This window comes from Streptopelia decaocto (assembly GCF_964273445.1).
Source record: "Streptopelia decaocto genome assembly, chromosome: 18".
NCBI lineage: Eukaryota > Metazoa > Chordata > Aves > Columbiformes > Columbidae > Streptopelia > Streptopelia decaocto.
Window position 1 is genome coordinate 4,298,214 of NC_138673.1, and position 21,225 is coordinate 4,319,438.

Sequence of the window (21,225 nt, forward strand, 5' to 3'; positions counted from 1 at the left end):
CACCAGCCTCCCCTGAAACCTCTGTACATACCGGTTCTCTGTACATGCCGCCCCTGCCCCGTCCTCCCTCCTTTTTAATTTTAAGTTCTTTTCTGCCGGGTCCGGGACTCGAACCCTTGTCCCTCTCCCCGCCGCGGGGGCCGCTGGGTCCGGCTGCCGCCGGAAGCGGGGCGGGGGGTTCCGGGGCCGGCGGTGTCCTCTGCCCGCCCCGCCGCGCCGCCCTCTCCCCGCCGCACCATGCTGCTCGCCCGGGCCCTGCGCGCCGCCGCGGCCCTGCGCCCGGCGCCCCGCCGCCTCCTCTCTTCCTCCTCCTCCTCCTCCTCCTCCTCCTCCTCCTCCTCCTCCTCCTCCTCCTCCTCCTCCTCCTCCTCCTCCTCCTCCTTCCCCCGCGCTTTCCTGCCGCCGCCCGGCGCCGCGCCGACCCAGGCCCGCTCCCTCTGGCAGCTGGGCGGCGGCGGCTGGCGGTCGGCGCTGCTCCGCCCGCGGCGGGGCTCGGCCGGCGGCGTGTCCTGCGGCTGCGGCGGCCTCCACACGGAGGGTGAGCGGGGAAGGGGGGTTGTGAGGGGGTTCCGGGGAGTTGTGAGGGGATCCCGGGGGGCTGTGAGGGGATCCCGGGGGGCTGTGAGGGGACGGAGCGTACCCGCCCTTTGGGGGGCGCGAGGCGGACACGTGCGCGCGCTCTGCCCTCCCTTTCCCCTCCCCCCCCCACATCCCGGGCATTAATGGGTTCAAACTGGAACACAGGAGGTTCCACTTAAATTTGAGAAGAAACTTCTCAGTGAGGGTGGCAGAGCCTGGCCCAGGCTGCCCAGGGAGGTTGTGGAGTCTCCTTCTGTGCAGACATTCCAACCCGCCTGGACACCTTCCTGTGTAACCTCATCTGGGTGTTCCTGCTCCATGGGGGGATTGCACTGGATGAGCTTTCCAGGGCCCTTCAATCCCTGACATTCTGTGATTTCAACCCCCCACCAGGCGACAAAGCGTTCGCGCAGTTCCTGACAGACGAGATCAAGGAGGAGAAGAAGATCCAGAAGCACAAATCTCTGCCCAAGGTCTCCGGCGGGTGGGAGCTGGAGGTGCACGGCACCGAGGCCCGGCTGGTGCGGAAGATCGCCGGGGAGAAGTGAGTGTGGCCCGGGCGGGACGACCCAAGGGGGTTGGTGAATCTGCAGAACCGCATTTCTCCTTGTGCTCCTTTTATTCATATCTGCCCAGTCTGTGCAAACCGGACACTGCAGAGCTCGCTCTTTTACCCACTGGGGCTAAAGGCCCTTTTTTTTTCTTTTTACATGAGCTTGCTACTATGTTATGTGTTACAAAGTTTCACCCAGTTTTCCTGCATTGAAAATAACAGTTTAATAAAGCTTCTCATTTCTGGAGGAAGCCAGCTTCATTCACCTCTGTGTTTCAAACCGCAATCCATAGTCTTGTTCACAGTGTGTGAGTTCAACACCAGCAATGTTGTCCCCACAACGAAAGCTTCAAGTAGAATAAATTTTGATGGGTATTTTTTGATTGTGCTCAAGGTGCATTCTTCTGTTTCTTTTGAAGGATAACGGTTACGTTCAACATTAATAACAGCATTCCACCCTCGGCTGAGGAAGAAACACAAGAAGAGCAGAAACCTGATGAGCAGGAGGTAATGTAGTCTCTGTGCCCTTCAGCGGTGGGTGGGCAGAGAGAGGTTAGACCCTTGCCCTTATGCATTTTCCTCTCGTGATATTTGGGAGCATTAAGTCACAAAATGCAGGTTTTTCTGGGGTGGCTGTCATTGGCTGTGACTTTCCTTTCCAGCAGGAAGGCAGAGCAGGGTGAGAGGGCTCTGTACAAGGAGAAATAAGAGGAACTTGGGTATCTCTTGCCTTTCCAACCCCCTGCAATAAATGCTGCCTTTTGTATTTGGCTAGTGTAGTGCATGATGACTTCACCTCTGTGGTTTTGTTGGTCAAAAGTGTCTCACTCCTGTTTAATTAGACCATTAGTAAAAATACCAGTAAAAACTGTAAATGAGCAATATAATTTGAGGTGGGTGGCTTTGTCTGCGGTGACGCTACTGCCGAACGAGTCAGGAGTGCAGTTGCACAGTGTGCGGTTGGCAGCAGTTCACCTGCAGTTGCTGCACGGCAGTGTTTGTTCCTGTGCATGGCACTCAGTGGTGGGGCAATACTGGGGACATTTCTTCGTTCCTTCCCTTCCCGGTGTCTGCTGACAAGGCGTAGCGCGTTCGATCTGTGCACCCGTCCGTGTGTTTGGCAGCGCCTGTGTCCTGCTGAGTGTCCTCCCTGAAGAAGGGCAGGCGGGAGCAGCTCCTGCTCTCCAAGCAGGCCGAGTCTGTTCCCAGCTCCTCTCCCTTTGGGGCACCCATCCAGGGGGGCTGCTGCCTCTCGGGGGTGTCAGGGGTTGGCAGATGCTCCCAGTTGCCATTTTACCCATGTAACCAGCTGCAGAAAAGGGCTGTTGGTGCCATAGAGGGAAGTTTGGGTCGCCCTGGCCAGGTCAGGCTCCCAGAAGAGGGTGACAGGGAACAAGCTGGGCCGGGTGGGCTGTGTTGTGACTGTCCTCACTTTGGCTCCTGTTCAGACTCCAGTGCTCATGCAACTGTTCTTTTCTTTAGCCTGAACTTACATCAACTCCAAACTTTGTTGTGGAAGTCATCAAAGATGACACAAAACAGACCCTTGTTCTTGACTGCCATTACCCTGAAGATGAGGTGGGTATTGCACTGGGCTGCGCCTCACTGCACATTTCCTGCTTGACTGTAGTGTGATTGTGCCGCTGTTGACTCCAACAGCACCTTCTACTCTGTTGGTTTGCTCAATCTGCAGAAGATGCAGTTTCCTCTAATATCTTTTTTTTTAACACATAAAATTCCTTTGTGTTTGCAAGAACACTCTTTGGGGAGATGTTCTGTTTCATTCCTGACATCCTGACCTGATGTTTCTGATCAGCTGCTTATCAGCCAGTTTATTGAATTACATCGGAGAGGGGAGGCAAGGGTTAACTCCACCAGTACCGCAGCTTGAGAGGGATCAACAGGAATGGCTAAAACAAGACTGATTTAATACAGTGTATCAATAACTTCCAAATCTCCTTGGTGCCAGGTGCCACAAAGAGAAGTAGCGATTAACAGAAGCATGGGTGGGGAATAAAATGTTGAGCTTTGCTTCAGACTAAGCTTTGTGGTTTATTTTGTAAACCTTAACAGATCATTGATTTAGCCAGTCCTAGCTGAGAAAGGTTAGACCGACTTGAGAAGACTCATTTAGAACCACGCAGAAGAGATTTTTACATCTTAAAAATGTAAATCTTAAATGTACAACCCAGGCTGCTGATTTACATCAGGTTGCCTCTGGCAGCATGAGCTGGTGCTGTGACACCTTCAGGGAGTTCCTGCTGCCTTGTGCAGGTCTGTGCTTCCCAGGAACCTGTTGAGACGGAGCCTTAGTAAGGCTCTTAGTGCCTGCAGCGTAACATTCTTGTCTTTGGGAGGAGATGGCTGCAGGGGCGCTGTAGTTAGAGCTAATTGTGTGTCTTACATCTCATCTATTTCAGGTTGGAGATGAGGGAGAGGAAGAAAGTGATATTTTCACAATTCGGGAGGTCAGTTTTCAGCCCACTGGAGAATCAGACTGGAAAGACACCAACTACACCCTCAATACAGATTCCCTTGACTGGGTAAGTGTTGTTGGCAATGTCTGAGACCAGGATTCCCCCGCTCTGAAGTTGCAGAGTTGGAGTTGCAATATTTAAGTAGTATTAAGAAAGTAAAAAAAAAAAAATTGCATTCATGATTGTAACGCATTTAGTCTCTCAACCAGGTATTTATATCACATCCCACCCTTTCCAGATGCTGTTGAAGCAATTCAGCCCTAAAGCCACAGCATTATAGAGAGGGGACAGGCGGAGCTTGGCATGTGTCACCATTGACAGACTTTACCTGCTGACTCCTACAGTCAGTTTTCATCTCTGAAGTGCAGCTCATTTGTAATGATGGGTTTGGGTTCACATGATAGAGTTTGGATGACCTGTTCCATGGCCCCCTGCCTCCAAATGTTACACCCAAGGCCAGGCCTGCTGAGAAGGGGCTGGGGAGTTGCCTGGCCTTCTGGGAGAAAGAAAAAATGCCAGCTGCCATGGGACATTGTAAAAGCAATCCCTGACCACGTGTCCTTGCTAAGGAAGGTTCCTGTTTCTTGCTTCCAGGCTCTGTATGATCACTTAATGGATTTTCTGGCTGATCGAGGAGTGGACAACACGTTTGCTGATGAGTTAATAGAGCTCAGCACCGCACTGGAGCACCAGGAGTACATTAAATTCCTCGAAGACCTTAAAAGCTTTGTCAAATGTCAATAGGTCAGGCTGGGAAACTTCTCTTCAAGTGTGGGTATTCCACAGCACTGCTCCAGCCAGCAATACCCAAATATATCTTTACAACAGATATGGAGAGTAAGTAACTTTGAATTTGGAAATGAGCATCATGTGAGGATTCTCTCTTGTATTTGGGAATTTGTATTTATGTTGCAGCCCAGATCACGTTCTCTAACATTATGGCCCGCAATTGCCACACCCTACTTGGTGGGTTTTGTACAATTAAGAATGAATGTGAAGAATAAAATCTGTTCAACATATCACTGAAAACTGGTGGTTTCTCTTTCTGCTGTGCCCTTGCTGTCCCGAGAGCTGTCATAAAAATGATGCTGGTGTTTATGTCTGAGCCAGTGTTAACACAGCTGCTTGCAGAGCTGTTGCTGCAGCGGTGGTGTGCACCGACCCAGATTGCTGTTCCAGCAGCTCCAAACACACTGCATGCCCTCTTGGAGAGTTGTAGCTGTACGAGGAAGTTTGCTGGCCAAACAGTGCTAATTATGAATGTGAATCTCATTCTAGAAATCTTGGCTGTCTTTGTGTTAGGGAATAGAACTCAGGGTCTTAAACATTGTATTTGAGGAGCTGTTTTAAAAAGGGATGTGCTGCCATAACCTATTATATTAGTATTAATGTAGCTATTTTATAAAGATGCTGCAGGGAGGCTGGTGCACTGTGGTTCCCGCAGGGTGATGGCGAGGCAGCAGTTGCTGCTGGCAAGAGTGCCGCTGCAGGGCAGCAGCTGCGGCCTCTGCTCAAACCGCTGGCTACAGCTGTTCCCTGAAGGTCATAAATATAAGCAGAAACCAAAGCTGAAGTCCAGCATGAGCTGTGAGATCACCGCTGCTTTGTTAAAGACAACACAAAGGCTGAAATAAACTTAAGTGTTATTTATTTCAATACATATACTGTGCCATTAAAAGTGCAGGTCAAGGCAACACTACTGCCTTTTCAAATATATTTTTGACACAGCAGTTACAAGTATATACATAAAAATACTAGCAGCTCTGGGTGGATTGTTAGTCTTGAAATTCTTCCAGTAAAAAAGCAGCAGCCAAATCAACTTACAGGAGAATCGTCCAGGAGTCACAGACCTTTACAGAAGTTGAACAGAGAAGCTATAGCAATATATAAAATGAATTATTAATGTTCAAAACTATTTCAAATGCTCTGGTCCTAACACTGTCCTCCCCATGCAGGTACACACAGTGATTTTACATAAGCAGGGAAGCTAAGAACATGCCAGCTCTAGCTTGAGCCAAACGATGGTAGGTGTTCTTTAAGAGATATGGGCGAGGCCTTTTGAGGAGGCTTAAACTGAGGTAATTTTAAAAACTTTTCTTCATGAACCACTTACCTAAACAGCTGTTCCACACAAAACTTGGTAGTTGTTGGCTACGGTGTGAAAAAGGTAAAGCACTAAAGCTGACAGGTCCTTGAAAAATTCCCTAATCCAGCAGTTAAGGTAAAGTGTGTATTTTGGCTCTTCCTTTTATAGTTACTGGTGGTCAAAAGTAAAACCATTTCCAAAGAAGTTTGTGGAAAACAGCAACACAAACCCCTGGGGGAATCAAGGGCCTTGTTGTTTCTGCCCACATAATTGAGAAGTGGATCCAAGCAGAGATCCCTTCCAGGAACTTGACACTCACCGGACAGCTCATGAGCAGACTGGCTTCCTCCTCCATCCCACTGGTCACTGTGAACTCGGGGTTGTGAAAGCACCTGTGACTGTGCTCCGTTAGAGTGTGTTCTAGAAGTGCCCGTAGCTTCTCTTCTGTCATACCCTGAGAAACAACAGGTTAAAAGAGATCTTACACTTAAGCTGCTGCCAGTAGCTCGAAACTGCCTCTTCTCAGCAGAAAAACTTAGTCACAGCTAACATGCAGCTTACCTGTGTGCTGATGTATAGCCCACACTGGCAAAAAACAGCGTGATTCCTCACAGTCAGGTTATTCCTAGAAGGAGCATCATCACAACCACCAGAATGAAGTCAGAATTTAGCAAAAACCTCTTTTAGCTTTACAAGATCATGCTCAGGTTTTTTATTTTGTTGAAGTTCACAGTAACAGCCTGTTTGCCCACTACCTTTGCCTGTTTCTAAGCCAAAACTGCTGTAAGGGAGTGGAGAACCTCATGCCAGTGCCAAGGGCTTTCTTACTTTCTACACACTGGGCAGATGACCTTGTCGCTGGCATCCAAGCCATCAAGCATCGCGTTGAGACATTCTTCATCAAACTGCAGGCTCCGCTCGTACTCTTCTATAACCAACTGTTCTGCAATAACACAGCAAAATACCCTCAAGCATCTGTTAGGAACTTAAAGCAGCACATGTGAAGCTGATGGGCAGATGGAGGCTGTGGCAGCGACTGGTTTCTGAATTTTTCTTTCTTTGGATCAGATTTCTACACTTGATGAAATTTCTGTTAAACCATTTTTTCCTCTGGCTCAGTCTTCAGCCAGTTTCAAGTGGGTGACTCTCCACTTTTCACCCAGTAATTTAGAAACATTCTAAATTGATTTATACAGGTTCCTACAGCTCCAAAACACCTCAGTGCCGTTTCTCTGGTCTCATTAGCTTGTCACAGATCTTAAAATGCCACTTAAAACTGTCAAAAAGGGTCTCAATGTATTATAGAGGTTACAGTGATTTCTAAGGAGGCTCTTCTGTATCGCATGGTCTACAGGATCTGAGGAGTGTGGCCACAGCTAGTTTGGATTATTACAAAGTCGGGAATATTACAAATCAAGTAGGAGTCAGAAAACACATGGAGAAATTACCTTGCAAGATCAGTTCTTGTTGGATCTCTTCCAGCACTGCTAGTTCATCGGGCTCCTCTGGCATCTGAAAGGGGCATCAGTCAGTGACTCTCCATTTTGGCTACTTGCTCACTCAACTTCCAGCACCTGACTGAGCTCTCACTGCATCGTAGATTCACTCTGTTCATTCTTCTGTCTCTATTTGCAAAGCCATGCACACACCATAACCACCCATGCAGAGCCAGCCATAATGGATCAGAACAGCCTGACCTGCTTTTTAAAACTAAGTTTTATTCCTGTTCTCAGGAGCGGTTGGTGACAGACCCAGCTCTGAAAACCACAGATGAGGAACCCACCCTGTGCTGTGATTCACACGCAGTTTCTGCAGGAAATAACGAAGTTCCCCACTTGTGGGCCCAAAGGCCAGTGCTTTCACAGCACAGCACCCTGCACGAGCTGCAGAAACATGAAACCCAAAAGCTCCAAATTTTGCCAACTCCAGCCAGCGAGGGGCTGAAGTTACAGCTGCAAAGAGATCATAGAATAGAACCATAGAACAATTTGGGTTAAAGGGACCTTCCCAGCTCCCCCAGTGCCACTTCTGCCATGAGCAGCTCAGGTTGCTCAGAGTCCAGCCTGGCCTGGGATGTCTCCAGGGATGGGCAACCCGGGCCAGGTTCTCACCACCCTCACTATACATGTTTTCTTATATCTAAACTAAATCTCCCCTTCTTTAGTTTAAAACCATCACAACAGGCCCCGGCTTAAAAGTCTGTCCCCATCTTTCTTATAGGTCCCTCTTAAGTGCAGAAAAGCCACAATAAGGTCTCCCTGGAGCTTCTCTTCTCGGGGCTGAACACCCCAGCTCTCTCAGCCTGTCCTCCCAGCAGAGCTGTTCCATTTGATCCCTCTGCACACTGATGCTGCCGAGCACATGAGCCCCGCGGCGGTGCTGACCTGGCCCAGCGCCTCCTCTCCCGGGCCGCCCGGCAGCCCCTCCTGCAGCCGCTGCCACTCCTGCTCCATCACCTCCCGCACCAGCAGCGCGCCGGGGCCGCACTCTCTGTCCCCGGCCTGCCGGTACCGGTCCAGCAGCTTCGCCCGGCTGCTCCTCAGCCGCTCCATGCAGCGCTGGGGGGGCAGAGCACACGGAACCCGTTAGTGCCGCGCTGGGCCGGGCGCCGGGGCCCCTGGGCCGGTGGCATCCCGGAGGGGTTGCTCGGGAGCGGGGTGGCACCTGCTGCCGGGGGTCGGGGCCCCGACCGGCCCCCGACGGCAGCGCCGGGCCCCGCAGAGAGGGCTTGGGAAGGGGTTTGGGAAGGGGCCCGGCCCGGAGAGGCGAACCGGGGCCAAAGCAGCGGTAGCGCTGTTCCGCACTCACCCGGCGGTACGTCTCCTTCCATGGCGGCGCGGCCGGGCGCTTGTACCGAGCGCGGTGTCTCCTCAGCGGCTCCTCCATCGCCCGCCCGCCGGGAGCCGCGGGGCACGCCGGGAAATGTAGTCCCGGCGCGGAGAGTGACGCCCATTGGCGGGCGCGGCCCGATGACGCCCGGAAGTGGCGGTTGTCGGCGGCGATGGCGGCCGAATGGGGCCCGGCGGAGCAGTGGCGCGCGGCCCTGCCGCAGCACGCGGTGCTCAGCCGCCTCCGCGAGCGCGCTCCCGCCGCCGGCGCGCGCCCGCCCCTCATCCGTGACCTGCTGTTCGGGCTGGACGGCGACGTCCTGCTCTGGGACGGCGAGCGCGGCGCCCTCCACGCCATCGCCCTCCGCCGCCTCGGCGGGCCCGACCCCGCCGGCCTCAGCCGGTACCAGGTGCGGCCCGGCGCTGAGGGGGGGTGCGGGAGCGGTACCGGGGGGTTGTGACAGGAGCCGGTGAGGGGGCCGGTCCCTGGAGCCTGCGGCCGGGCAGTTCCGCTCCCGCCCGCTGTCCGGGGGTGTTTCCTCAGAGAAACCCGTCGGTTTGTGGTCAGAGACAAGCTTTTGCCTCAATGCTTTGTAGCCGTTGTATAAATCACTGTCCTGAAGAGAAACTGCCATGTTAATGTATACTGTGATTCTAGGCTTAACTGCAACATTTGTGTTTTCAGACCCTTATCTGCATAAACCCGCCCCTTTTTGAGGTGTATCAGACGCTGCTGAGCCCCACGCAGCATCACGTGGCGCTCATCGGTACCAAGGGGCTCATGGTGCTGGAGCTGCCCAAGCGCTGGGGGAAGAACTCGGAGTTTGAAGGTGGGAAATCCACGGTGAACTGTAGGTGGGTGAGACCGCAGGCGGTTAACGACGCCCTTGCCCTGGTCCTCGACAGCTTCTTCTCTCTTGGGGTCACACAGATGTGGAAGATGTTGGATATTAGCAAATTTTTTTCCTGGAAAGGGTTGTTGGGCATTGGAACAGGCTGCCCAGGGCAGTGGTGGAGTCACCATCCCCAGAGGGGTTTAAAAGATGCGTAGATGAGGTTCTCAGGGACATGGGTTAGTGCCAGATTTAGGTTATTGTTGGACTTGATAATCTTAAGGGTTTCTTCCAACCAAAATGATTCCATGATTCTGTGAAGACACTGGTTGTATTTGGGTTGTAGGGACAACTGCAAATTTTATTTTGGCTCAGGGACTTGCTGATTGTCAAGTTTCCTGAATGAACTTGTTGTAAGGTGTTCATCTGTAGTGTTCTCTAACCTTTCTGGGGTCCTTTAGCTGTGGTAGCTAAAAGCACACGTCCTTATGGAAATAACAAAGGGCTTCAAGTTAAAGCTGTCCCTCCACCTCTAAGAATAATGCAGCTAATGGCTATGAAACCTTTTAATTTGATTTCTGGCTCCTCTTGCCCCGACTTCCATTTAGAAGTAACTGTGTTTCTTGTAACAGTGCAGTTTTCTGCTTTGTGTTTCAGCACTATTCCTATTGCGGAAAGGTTCTTCACAAGCTCAACATCTCTGACTTTAAAACATGCTGCCTGGTATCCCTGTGAGACGTTAGAGCCCCACATTGTCCTCTTGACTTCAGATAACACTATAAGGTAAAACCTGTTTGTAGTTGATTGTGTTTGGGAGATTTTTTTGTCATATCCAGTCTGATTTTTTACCAGATATTTGTGTCCTGCCGTTCTTAGAATGGGAGAAACTTTAGACTGATACAGTTTGATGTTCCTGCATCAGCAGGGACATGTGTGACTGCCAGCTGAACAGCTGCTGTTTCTTCCCTCCAGGTTTTACAGTCTGAAGGTGCCGCAGACGCCCATCAAAGTGATTGCTCTTTCTGACACTGAGGAGGAGACTCTTACGATCAAAAAAGGGTTTGTGTGGCTTTATTTTGAATTGCTTTTGACAGCATAAGCTCTGCATTCTTACTTGTGTTTTTAATGAATAAGTGATAAATTCACCCCGAAATCTGATGTGAATTTTCTCAGGGCTTCTTCCTAGCACAGTAGCTGCACTTTTTAAAAAGAAAAAAAAAATCTGTTTGCTCCATTTTTTTAAAAGAAAGCAGGAATAAACTATACAGTCTAGTGTTTGTCAGAGTAGTCATTTGAAAAATACATATTGTCTTTAAGATGGGGTCAAAAAGGGCTTTTTGAGTGAGGAGTTTAGAAAATAGATCATCTTTTTATTTCCTTCTTGGTCTAATTTAAAAGGAAAAACTGGGGGGTCTGTGCTAGTGAAGTCACAGAGCGATGAACCACACGTGAAATACCAGCACAGGTTCCTCTTGTATCCTGCGAGCCTGGGCTGGCTGGCGGCTGCCCCGCAGAAGTGAGGTACTCTCAGAAGAATTTACTTGCGTGCTGAGAATAGCATGTGTGAAAAACAGAGGGACAGGTGTTCAGCAGTAATTTGTCAGCACGTATCCAGGTAGTTGTTTTGTCATGACCGCAGCTGGCTTCAGGTCTTGTTGTGACTTGTCCCCAGGAGAGCATACACAGCGTCACTGGGAGAGACTGCCGTGGCCTTTGACTTCGGCCCGCTGGTGCCCGTCCCAAAGAACATTCTTGGGCAGCGATGGCGTGAAGAAGTGTTGGCCTATCCACTCTACATTCTGTATGAAAATGGAGAGACGTTCCTCACGTACATCAGCCTGCTCCAGAGGTAGGATCCCCTTCGTCCTCTGGTTTCACGGGGTGTGTGTATGTTTGTACAACGTTAGAGTTGGGGAGCCCTCGCTCAGCGTGGCTGCGACTCTGTAACGGACGTTGGGCTGAGTTTTATTGTATTGCAGCCTGGTTTACCTCTTCATGGCAGTGCTAAGAGACTGAAATCCAAAAATAGTGTGACATCCTTTTTCATCCACATGTTAAGGGTGCAGTTTCCACTGCTGAGAATCCACTGTCTACAATCAGAAATTTGAAATGAAGACAACAGATTATTAAAAGATCAGTGGATCTGAGGCTGTTTATCGGGTGTATTTTGGGGCCTTCACAGCGCAGACACTCTTAGCTTTGGATGAGGCTGAAAGAGCCAGGGGCAACTTAGGAAATATGATATTGTTGAAATGTAGCTTGGTAGCTTGGTTGCTTTCAAAGCATAAAATGTTTTTACTGAGCTCCTGTTTCTTCTCTGAGATCTCCATTGAGTAGGTGTAAGCGCAGACTCCGAGTCTGCAGGAGTGCGAGTTGCTGCTAACGGACATTAAACACAACTCCAAACCACCGGGTTTTTTTTATGATGCTTTTTTTATAGTTATTGTCCAGAAAACTCCCACAGGCGGCTGTGGGGAACTCTGCTTCCACACCTTGTGTTGTGAATGTTGTGAACACGTCTTTATTCCAGCACGGGGAGCCTGGGCAAGCTGCTTGGCCCCCTGCCCATGCACCCTGCGGCAGAAGACAACTACGGCTACGACGCCTGCGCTGTCCTGTGCCTGCCCTGCGTCCCAAACATCCTGGTGATCGCCACCGAGTCGGGAATGCTGTACCACTGCGTGGTGCTGGATGGAGAAGAGGATGAGGAGCAGGTACTTTGTTTTGGGCTTTTTTCTGGACACATTTTTGTTTCTTTCGTCAGAGTTCCTGGCTGCAGGATGGCAGGATGCCTGGAAGGGAATGCCAGCTGCCAAAGCTGCGTTCTTTGGTAATGAGGTAGCGAGTCTTTCTTCTGTTCCAGCCAGTCCCTGTGATTTCTGATGCTTTCATTTTAAAAATCAGTTCTGTGTATCCTGATGGTAGATGCATTTTTGATCAAACTTTGAACTATTATTACTGTTATTATTATTATGAACTATTTTAAAGAGGATCTTCTAAGAAGAAAACCTGTTTTGGAGATAATTTTTTTTAAGTGGAAAAAAAAGAAAAGGACTTGAACTACTTTCCCTGACAATTAATACTCTTGCCTAGATTATGTAACTCTTTCTTGACGCTGTTTATGTTGGCTTTTCTATTTTAAATGATGTCTGATGGAAGAATTCAATGCTCTTTACAGTCAGAAAAGTCATGGGACCCAAGATCCGATCTTATTCCTTCCCTGTATGTGTTTGAATGTGTTGAGCTGGAACTCGCACTGAAACTGGCTTCAGGAGATGAAGAGGAGCCTTTGGAGTCTGATTTCTCTTGCCCAATCAAACTGCATCGAGGTAGGGTTGTTCAGGTTGTTGGCTTTTACTTGCTTTTTCTCATGCATTTAGGATCAAGGTTTTTACAAATTATCTTTGGTGTCAAATGGTTTTGGAATAAGGGTTTGTGTGATGTCTTCAGTAAAGCTGTGGCAAGAGGAGGCTGGGGACGTGCTGGAGAGTTCACTTAGGGCAGGTCACACAATACTAAATTCTTACAGCTGTGGCTGATGAAGTAGAAGTTGTTGCACCTGTGATGACCTGTGTACATAAGCAAGTGCTGTGGGGATGGTCACCTGGAAGGAAGAATTGGTACCTGCTTATTAGAGCATCCAGCGCAGTTGTGGGGCAGGAAGTTGGGTTGGATGAACTTTGTGTGTTTCTGAACAAACAGCTTGTCAGAATGCTGGTGTTCTGGCTTTCCCTGAGCTTCCCCTTAAAATTTAGTGGATTGATACAGATGTGATGTGAGTGGAATAGTTCAAAACGTTTCATCGGGTATTTCAAGCATAATTTGATTTTATGGAGAGCTGTAACAACATGGCTAGTGCATTTGGCTGATTTTTGGATGGAGACGAGTTAGTACTTGCAACAAGATGTTAATGCTGAGTGGACAGTAAGTTGATATACGTGTTCAACAGAGCAGGTTTGCAGGTTGAGTTTTTCTCAGGTCGGTGCCGTCTCCTACATTTGCTGTTTAAATTTCAGATCCAAAGTGTCCCTCTCGGTACCACTGCACACACGAGGCTGGTGTCCACAGCGTGGGGCTGACGTGGATCAATAAACTGCACAAATTCCTTGGTTCAGGTGAGCGGCAAGACACTGTTGCGTGTAGAGTGTGCTATCGAACACCAATTTGCTGGTACCACACTGGTGGATATGGGTAATAGTGAGAATCTCTTAGGCTGCCAAGTGTATCTCAGGCACTGTGACCAATCTCTTTGTAGATGAAGAAGACAAAGACAGTTTACAAGAGCTGGGAGCAGAACAGAAGTGCTTTGTTGAACATATTCTTTGTACAAAACCATTGCCGTGCAGGTAAACCCTTTCTATTGCTTCCAAATCAGTGAGTTGCTACGAACAATGTTTATAATTTGCCCTCTTTTGCTGCATTCTTGCCATTAAAAATAAGGAACTCGGCCTAACAGAATTAAAATAATACAAATAAGCTGTTTGTGCATCAAGATTCTTGATGCACAGTTAGGGAAGTAAGCTAAATTCCTGTGTTATTGTCTGAAAATCATCTGTCAAACCAGCAGAAATCTTTACTTCTATTTACTTGACCCCAGACAACTCTGAGGCTTGATTTGTCTGTTTTGAATGCTGACACGTTCCTTTTACCCACTTGTTACAGATCAAATAATGCCTCGAAAGAACATCTGATTTTTTCTAAGCTCAGTCAGGCTTAAGATGCATCATTTGCTGAGCTTTGTAATATACTTTTATCTGCTTTATTTTTTTCACTGCTATGTATTAAACACCGTGAACATACAGAAAAAAAAAAATGTTTATTAATAGGTTATAAGTCATCTGATCTTAGGACATGTTGAATCTCCAGTGGCGTTAGTAGTTACAGGGGAGAGGCCTTTCGGAGCAAGCTTTGCCATAGCGAGAGCTTTTCCAGAAGAGTGAACTTGCCCAACAGCCTCAGGAACGAAGAACTGGTTTAACCGCCTAATTCTTGTGTTTCCTTCTCTTCAGGCAACCTGCTCCCATCAGAGGATTTTGGATCGTTTCTGACATCCTGGGACCCACAATGATCTGCATCACAAACACCTATGAGTGTATTACAAGGCCTCTCTTGTACGTTGTTAATTGGTTTGAAATCTGTAATTGTTGCAGGAAAAGGATCTCAGGATATTGTTTTTTTACTGTTGTTCTTTTAATCCTTTCACCCCAGACTTCTGCACCTCTTGGGGCACAGGCTGAATTTTGCCTTCCAAACAGCCCCTGGCTGAGCACTTAAGCGTTATTGTAGTAATTTACTACTGATAAGGTTTTTGTAAGGGATATAATTAATCTGTAACACTTTTAATGGGTATTAGGACAAGAGTTGCATCAGAAGGTTCTTATGGTATTTCTTTTTTGTTTTATTTTCTTGATTTTTATAATGAGGGAACCTGCAAATCAGAAATTAATTTACAGACAGTAGTGTAGAGATTCTTAATAGGCACCAAAGTTATGTTTGCATGAAAGGGGAAGAAAAGTGGGTTCTTAAATTGCTTTGAAGTAGTGGGATTTTCATGTGCATTTCCAGAGCAACTTTACTTTGGGGTTGGTGGGAAAGGTATGGAGTAGTGTGGTAGATTTGCATCTGCACACGTGAGTGAACATGTGAGAGGAGGGCACTATTTTCAGTTTATTTCTTGCTGAGAACACTGTTTAATGTATGACGGGTGCCTTCAGCAGAGTTAGCATTAATGTCAGGTTCTCTTACAGACCTATTATTATTATTTTAAAAACTATTTCTGCAGCATTCTTAAATAACATTTTCTTGACAGCTCTTTTAAACCCCAGTATCTGAAATTACATAGGTGTACAGTGACCAAGCAGGTGGTGTTTGCTTTGTTACGGAACTTCCTTCTCCTTAAGTAGGATATTTATGATTCTTGCAGTTTCAGCTGTGGCCAAACAGAAAGATGTGGGGCTGTGAGCTCCCCCAACCTTGTCTAGAGCAGGATTTACCACATAGTTGAAATATTTTCTCTTGGAACACTGGTGACTTACTGCTGTAATACATTAATTGTGCAGCGGATGAGTTCCTCACTTTACAATTTAAATTCTGATATGGTTTAATTTTTTTTTCTGGTTTAAACTGCATTCTCCAATGTGATGTTCTTTGGTAGGAGCACAGTCCATCCTGCATCCCCTCCCCTGCTGTGCACCAGAGAGGACAAAGATGTTGCTGTTTCCCCTCTCCGCATCCTGGCCGAGTCGCAGCACTCCTTTGAGAAGCACATCCGCAGCATCCTGCAGCGCAGCTCTGCCAATCCCTTGCTCCTCAAGTAAGGAAATGTGTTTTCCTGGGGGAACAACCCTCAGGAATCCTGTGTGTTCATCAGCTCCTGATGGAACAGCACGTGAGCTGGGACAGAGCAATAACAGGGACGATGGAGCTTGGGAGGGGGATCATCTTGCTGCAGCCCCTGGCTCAAAGCGGGGCTGGCTCTGCTGATTAGGTTGTTCATCACTTGTCCCTTTGGCTTTTGAGTATCTTAAGACATCTTGGGATTTCCTCACGTAAGAAAAATGATTTATAGCAAAGGGATTTAATTATATCAATAGTCTCTTCCATAACTGAGCCCTCAGAGTCCTTACCATAAATCCTGGGAGCTGAACACATTCGAGCAGGGCTGCAAAAACCTGTCTCTCCTATTTTGAAGGTCAGCGGATAAAGATGCTGCTCCTCCCCCTGAAGAATGTCTGCAGCTCCTGAGCAGAGCCACGCAAGTGTTCCGAGAGGAGTACATACTGAAACAGGACCTGGCCAAAGAGGAAATTCAGCAAAGGTCAGACAAACCCTCGCAACTACCTGCTGTGCAGTGTCTCTGAAACAACAGCACTCCGTACTGAGCACTAAACCTTAATTAAGTCTCTGCTGCTTCAGATTAGTTATTTATATTATAAAGTTAGGAAAAAATGGAGGAGTTTGTTCTCAGCACTGCCCATCTTTCAATGTCTTTAGTTCTTTGTACTCCTAGGGGCATTATTCACTTCTGTCACGTTTTCTGTGTGGCCTAAATCCTGCTCACTGTTGGGGGCAGTTTGATCTTAAGTATGTATTTATTTTAAGAGTGAAGCTGCTGTGGGGACAGAAGAAGAAACAACTGGAAGATCTTAGTTATTGTCGGGAAGAAAGGTGAGTACAATCTGTCTGCTTTTATCAAATCAAACATCAGGAATGATGCACCTCTATGCAAAAAATACCTTATGCAGAGTCCTGTGTGAAACTAGTGAGAGGCAAATGCATTTCCAGCTGTAATGAGGCTGTAGGTTCAGTCTCTGCTCCAGCTGGCTTGTTTGGGCTCCTCGGCCTGTTTCCACACAGACCACTGTGCCTGTTAATCTAAAGTAAATAAACATTTCTCACTTGCATAAAGGAAAAGTTTACGGGAAATGGCCGAGCGCTTGGCTGACAAGTATGAGGAGGCCAAAGAGAAGCAAGAAGATATTATGAACAGGTGAGTACAAACTACGCTGTTGCATTGCGGGTCCTGCGCTGTGATGTAAAGTTTGCGAGTATGGTAGGACAGAGTGTGTGGGAAGTGCCACCCTGGTTTGTTAGTCCAGGCTTCTGAAATTCTCGTTGTGGGGCTCGGGTGATTTTTCAGCACCGCTTTAGGTCTAGACTGAGTCGGCTTCCCCTCAGAAACGCTCCGTGAGAGCAGCTGAAAGACGAAAGTTGAGTCTGGAGCCCCTGGGACTCAGGAAGAGTGACACAAGTGCAAGGCTGTTGGTGACTCAGCGTAACTGGTCGCATAGCAAGTTAACTCAGCAACATTTCTTGCTTTGTCCATGAAGGATGAAGAAAGTGCTTCGGAGTTTCCACTCTCAGCTTCCTGTTCTGTCAGACAGTGAAAGAGACATGAGGAAAGAACTGCAGACGATACACGACCAGCTGCAGCACCTGAGCAACGCGATCCGACAGGTGAGATAAGGAATCAGGCTGGCGGGTTATCGACACCACCTCCCACCGCGTGGCCGTGCGGATGGAACGCACCCCTCCCAACAGCAACTGGTACTTGTGTTACATCAGCAACAACACACTAAAATAACTTCTGGTCCTTGGTAATACAGACAGAACCTCTGCAACCCAGTATAAGCTCTGAGAAAGTTGACACACCTTCCTCAGCCTCAGCACTGACTTTCTCTTCTCTTTGTGAGAGGAAGTGTGCAAAAGCAGGCAGATTTTAACCCCAAAAGAACGGGTATTTCTTGCAGTATGACCCACCAGTTTGTAACTCTAAGCTTTCACTTCGGCAGGCAGCACCAACGCTGACTGGGCTCTTTATTCTTTTTGCATGTGACTTCTAGGTGAAGATGAAGAAGGAATACCAGCAGAAGAAGATGGAAAAGGGCACCAGCCCCCGAAAACGCAGCATCACCCTCAGTGCCTACCAGAGCCAGTGCATCCAAAGCGTCCTGAGGGAAGAGTAAGTTCGAGCTGAATCCCCCCCTGACCTCCAGCCCTGACACGCACAGGAGCGGGTCTGGTTTCAGGGTCTGATTGAAGCTCTGTGCTGCAGGAGGGGCCGGCTGAGCCACCAGCTGCAGCTTGTTGAGGTGGCCTAAGGCATGAAGTGTGCCAGCTCCTGCCAGCAGCACTGGCCACCTTGTGCTGCTATTAAATTAAACCTGCTTTTAAGTCTGCTTTTTGCCTGAGGGTCTGTTGGCAGTCTGTACCCAGCCTCTAATTAACAAAATGACTTGCAACTGTGCTCTCATCCCCTGCTTCTGCCATATGAACTGTTTTCCTTCCTGATCAGTTTTCAGCAAAAATGACTTGCAGCCTTTTGACTTGAATTTCTTTTTCTTGAAGGGGGGAACACATAAGGGAAATGGTAAAACAGATCAACGACATCAGAAACCACGTGAACTTCTGACATGTCCACAGCAAGGAACCGAAAGGCTGGACGAGCTTTAATTTTCCCTGGTATTTCCACTTGTATATTTAACATTTGTACGTTGACCAATCTGCCTTTTACTTATTGTTTTGTAAAGATGGGACTGTGAAATAAAATACTTTTGATAAGACTCCTTACATGCTGTGTCTTTCTGCTTTTCTCTGCGGAGGGAGACTGCGCAGCAGGTATTTCAAACCTGAAATATGTTTTAGTGCGATACTTACAGCTCCCTCAGGAGTGGGGGAATTGTCCGGGGTGACCCTGGAACGATCTCGTACCATGGGGAAGGTCTGTGGCACAAGGCGGAGTAGAAAGACCAGAGAAGCGCACACACTTCAGCAGCTCTTTTTAATTTGGAACACTTTTCTTCATAAAGGACACACCTTCAACACAGTTAACAAATGGTTACACTTGAATCCTGAGGACAGCAGAATTCTACACCCACAATTGCACAGGACACCAATGGCTCGGTTCACCGGAATGCAGTATTAGCTTCCAAACACTCGGTTTGCCTTTAGCAAAAGATGGCACTGGAGTCCCTCTTGACATTCAAAGGCCAATTTTTATCTGCTGTAGACAAACCTTAGTGGACAATAAATAACTGTTGTCCCCTCCCCCCAGCCCTTAGAAAAGGTGACACGGTCGAGCTCAGTTTTGAAAAGTCGTACTGCACGCTACAAAAGGGGCACGGTAAGAGGTGCCCGATAGAGCTGTAAGGAAAAGAGGGAGCTGTTAGTACCTGTTAGGTAACAAGGTTACCGGACATGCTGCAAGAACACTTGGTTTTTGTACAGATTAAGACTATACAAGTATAGGAATGCATACAAAACCGGATCTCATCCCTTTTACAGCCTCTGTGAACAGAATCCAGGTTTCTAATCCATGCACCCTGTGTATCGTAGCTGATCTGCCAGGTTACGATTAGTGCCTGGTAAGAATCTCTTACTAAGCAAGGAGAACCTACCGCCCACTCAAATCGCGCTCCACAACACCAAGGACGGGAGGAAAGAGTATTTGTTTTACGAGTGATACCACCATAATCCACCCAGTATCTACAACAATTTACAGTGTTTTAAATTTGCTCTGCAAATTTGGCACACACTGTTTTGTTATTAAAGGCCCATTGAAGTTTCTGCAGTGCAGCAGCAGCTGGAGATCCTGGAGATACAGCCCTCCAGGGCAGCTGTGAGCAGCGAGCATCTCCCACCACCGCTGCAAACAGCTTTCTAATTTAAAAACCAGAAACTTGCACCGGCTGGTGAAAAATCTCACTCTTGTTTCATCTCTAAAATGGTCACAGCCAGTACTTAAACAGGAGTAAACGTGTTGGGGTGCATGATGGAAATAAGGTGGTAAAAAGGGAAAGAACCACACGGTAACTACGCCCTTCCTCTCCGCACCAAAAGCGAGTCCTTTGGGTGCCTGGTGTAACAGCAGGAGCCGGTGGCCAGCACCAGGTCTCAGCTCAGCCGCCTCCGCGCCTGCCGCTTCCTCCACCCACAGCGACGCGCCAGCGCTCACGCACACGCGTGCAAAACCGCACCCAGCAACTCCGCGGGAGCCCACAAACCGCCAGCCCGCTCGTCGCATCAACGATTTGTAAAAAATACACTAAGGAAAAGCCACGCCAGCCCTGAGCTATTTGAACCGCTACAACAGCCGGCTCCGGCTGTTCCAAGCACACGGGAGGGCAGGGCTGCTGGGGACGGGCACCGACACACGGCCAGCAAGGGACGCCAAAAGGCCAAGAGCCTCCTGCTCGCTCAGACTAGGGGGACAGCCCAGAAACTCAACTCGAAATTATTGTTCTGCATGGGCCTTCATGTGCATTTCCTCACACATGCAGCTGGCTGAAGGGATGTACAGGATTTGCTGTCGTTTCGCCGCACAACACCAGGCTTCCTTCATCACTGCTGCACAGGTGAAGTAACAGGAACCAGGTGATGTCAGTTTTTGGGAAGGAAGGAAACACAGGAAAAAGCTTTTCATTCTGCAGTTCCTAATAAAGGCCTATTTTGCTTTTGTCTCCAAAGTTTACTCAACAGGATCGGACCCTAATTCCTGGAAAAGTGAACGCAAAACAACGCAGAACATCCGATATTTGATTTATGCACCAGGAGGCAGCTGCTGTCACCTCACAGTTCAGCAAATGGTGAGAAAGGTTAAAAAAACCCCCACAAAATCTGTTAATAGTCAATTAATAAAGAACCTAAGCCACATTTCAGTTTCACTTGCATGTGAAGTGTCACCTTAAGATGACAGCTCTGCCATCTCCTAGTCTAGTCATTACTAAGGTAGGGAAAATGGCTTTGGGTGTCAGGATTATGAAAGGAATTAATTGCTAGGGTGAATAAAATGCTTTAATTCTTGCAATGAGTGACAAGGGATTGAGTTTGTATGCTGCTGCTTGGCTGTTTTTAAGGCATTCCTCTTCAAAACCACTGCTAGAAGGAGGATATACACTGCTAAAAATCAGATTTAAGGACTTAAAATGTAGTCAAGTGCATTACAGTTGGAAGCATTTTCTGTCACTTCTGGTTTTCTTCATCACCTTCAGGTCAAATATATAAAGAAAACAACAATAAGCAAAGGAGGAAAGTCTAAGTTATAAATTCTGGACAGGAGTGATCTGCTCCTTCAGCCTCCTTTCTTTTAATGGACTTGTAAGGAAGGGCCAGTTCAAAATCTCAGTTTGCACCACCAGAATTATCAACACCTGCAACCGCACATGAAATCACCGCTATCCAACTGCACGCAGGGAACGCCGACAAAAGGAGAGAAAAGGAGGAAGAACCGTCATGTTAGCGCCATACATTTATAGAAGAAGAAACACAAACTTACACCTGATCCATGACAAGAATTTCTCACCTCCACTGTCGTGTTACAGAGTGTAATTTAAACAGATGGTTATAGAAACAGGGGACAGTGCAGGAGTCA

The 21,225-nt window shown here is 48.0% G+C and overlaps 3 protein-coding genes across 6 annotated transcripts; 2 read left to right on the forward strand and 1 right to left on the reverse strand.

Moving 5' to 3' along the window:
- The first annotated feature begins 166 nt into the window (after positions 1-166).
- On the forward strand, positions 167-4,628 carry C1QBP (complement C1q binding protein). 3 transcript variants are annotated; one of them, XM_082068803.1, is made up of 7 exons: positions 167-299; positions 363-538; positions 973-1,123; positions 1,552-1,639; positions 2,615-2,710; positions 3,553-3,675; positions 4,204-4,628. In XM_082068803.1, exons 1-7 carry the CDS (start codon positions 238-240, stop codon positions 4,351-4,353), a joined length of 846 nt encoding a protein of 281 aa, XP_081924929.1. In that variant the 5' UTR covers positions 167-237; the 3' UTR covers positions 4,354-4,628. The 3 variants fall into 3 exon arrangements, with proteins under 3 accessions (XP_081924929.1, XP_081924931.1, XP_081924930.1); XM_082068805.1 differs by having other exon boundaries at positions 369-538; XM_082068804.1 differs by having other exon boundaries at positions 212-299; positions 366-538.
- Positions 4,629-5,240: 612 nt separating this feature from the next.
- On the reverse strand, positions 5,241-8,606 carry RPAIN (RPA interacting protein). Of its 2 annotated transcripts, none has more exons than XM_082068198.1 (7): positions 8,504-8,606; positions 8,080-8,253; positions 7,144-7,207; positions 6,524-6,638; positions 6,257-6,320; positions 6,015-6,149; positions 5,241-5,459 (listed from the first exon to the last, which is right to left on the reverse strand). In XM_082068198.1, exons 1-7 carry the CDS (start codon positions 8,579-8,581, stop codon positions 5,430-5,432), a joined length of 660 nt encoding a protein of 219 aa, XP_081924324.1. In that variant the 5' UTR covers positions 8,582-8,606; the 3' UTR covers positions 5,241-5,429. The 2 variants fall into 2 exon arrangements, with proteins under 2 accessions (XP_081924324.1, XP_081924323.1); XM_082068197.1 differs by having other exon boundaries at positions 5,241-5,483.
- A 71-nt stretch (positions 8,607-8,677) lies between these two features.
- NUP88 (nucleoporin 88) lies at positions 8,678-18,425 on the forward strand. Its single transcript, XM_082068306.1, has 17 exons — positions 8,678-8,933; positions 9,209-9,378; positions 10,014-10,139; positions 10,329-10,415; positions 11,029-11,205; positions 11,887-12,070; positions 12,535-12,685; positions 13,373-13,471; positions 13,612-13,702; positions 14,366-14,467; positions 15,511-15,669; positions 16,048-16,173; positions 16,458-16,523; positions 16,765-16,845; positions 17,186-17,312; positions 17,699-17,817; positions 18,204-18,425. Exons 1-17 carry the CDS (start codon positions 8,697-8,699, stop codon positions 18,265-18,267), a joined length of 2,166 nt encoding a protein of 721 aa, XP_081924432.1. The 5' UTR covers positions 8,678-8,696; the 3' UTR covers positions 18,268-18,425.
- Positions 18,426-21,225: the final 2,800 nt, after the last annotated feature.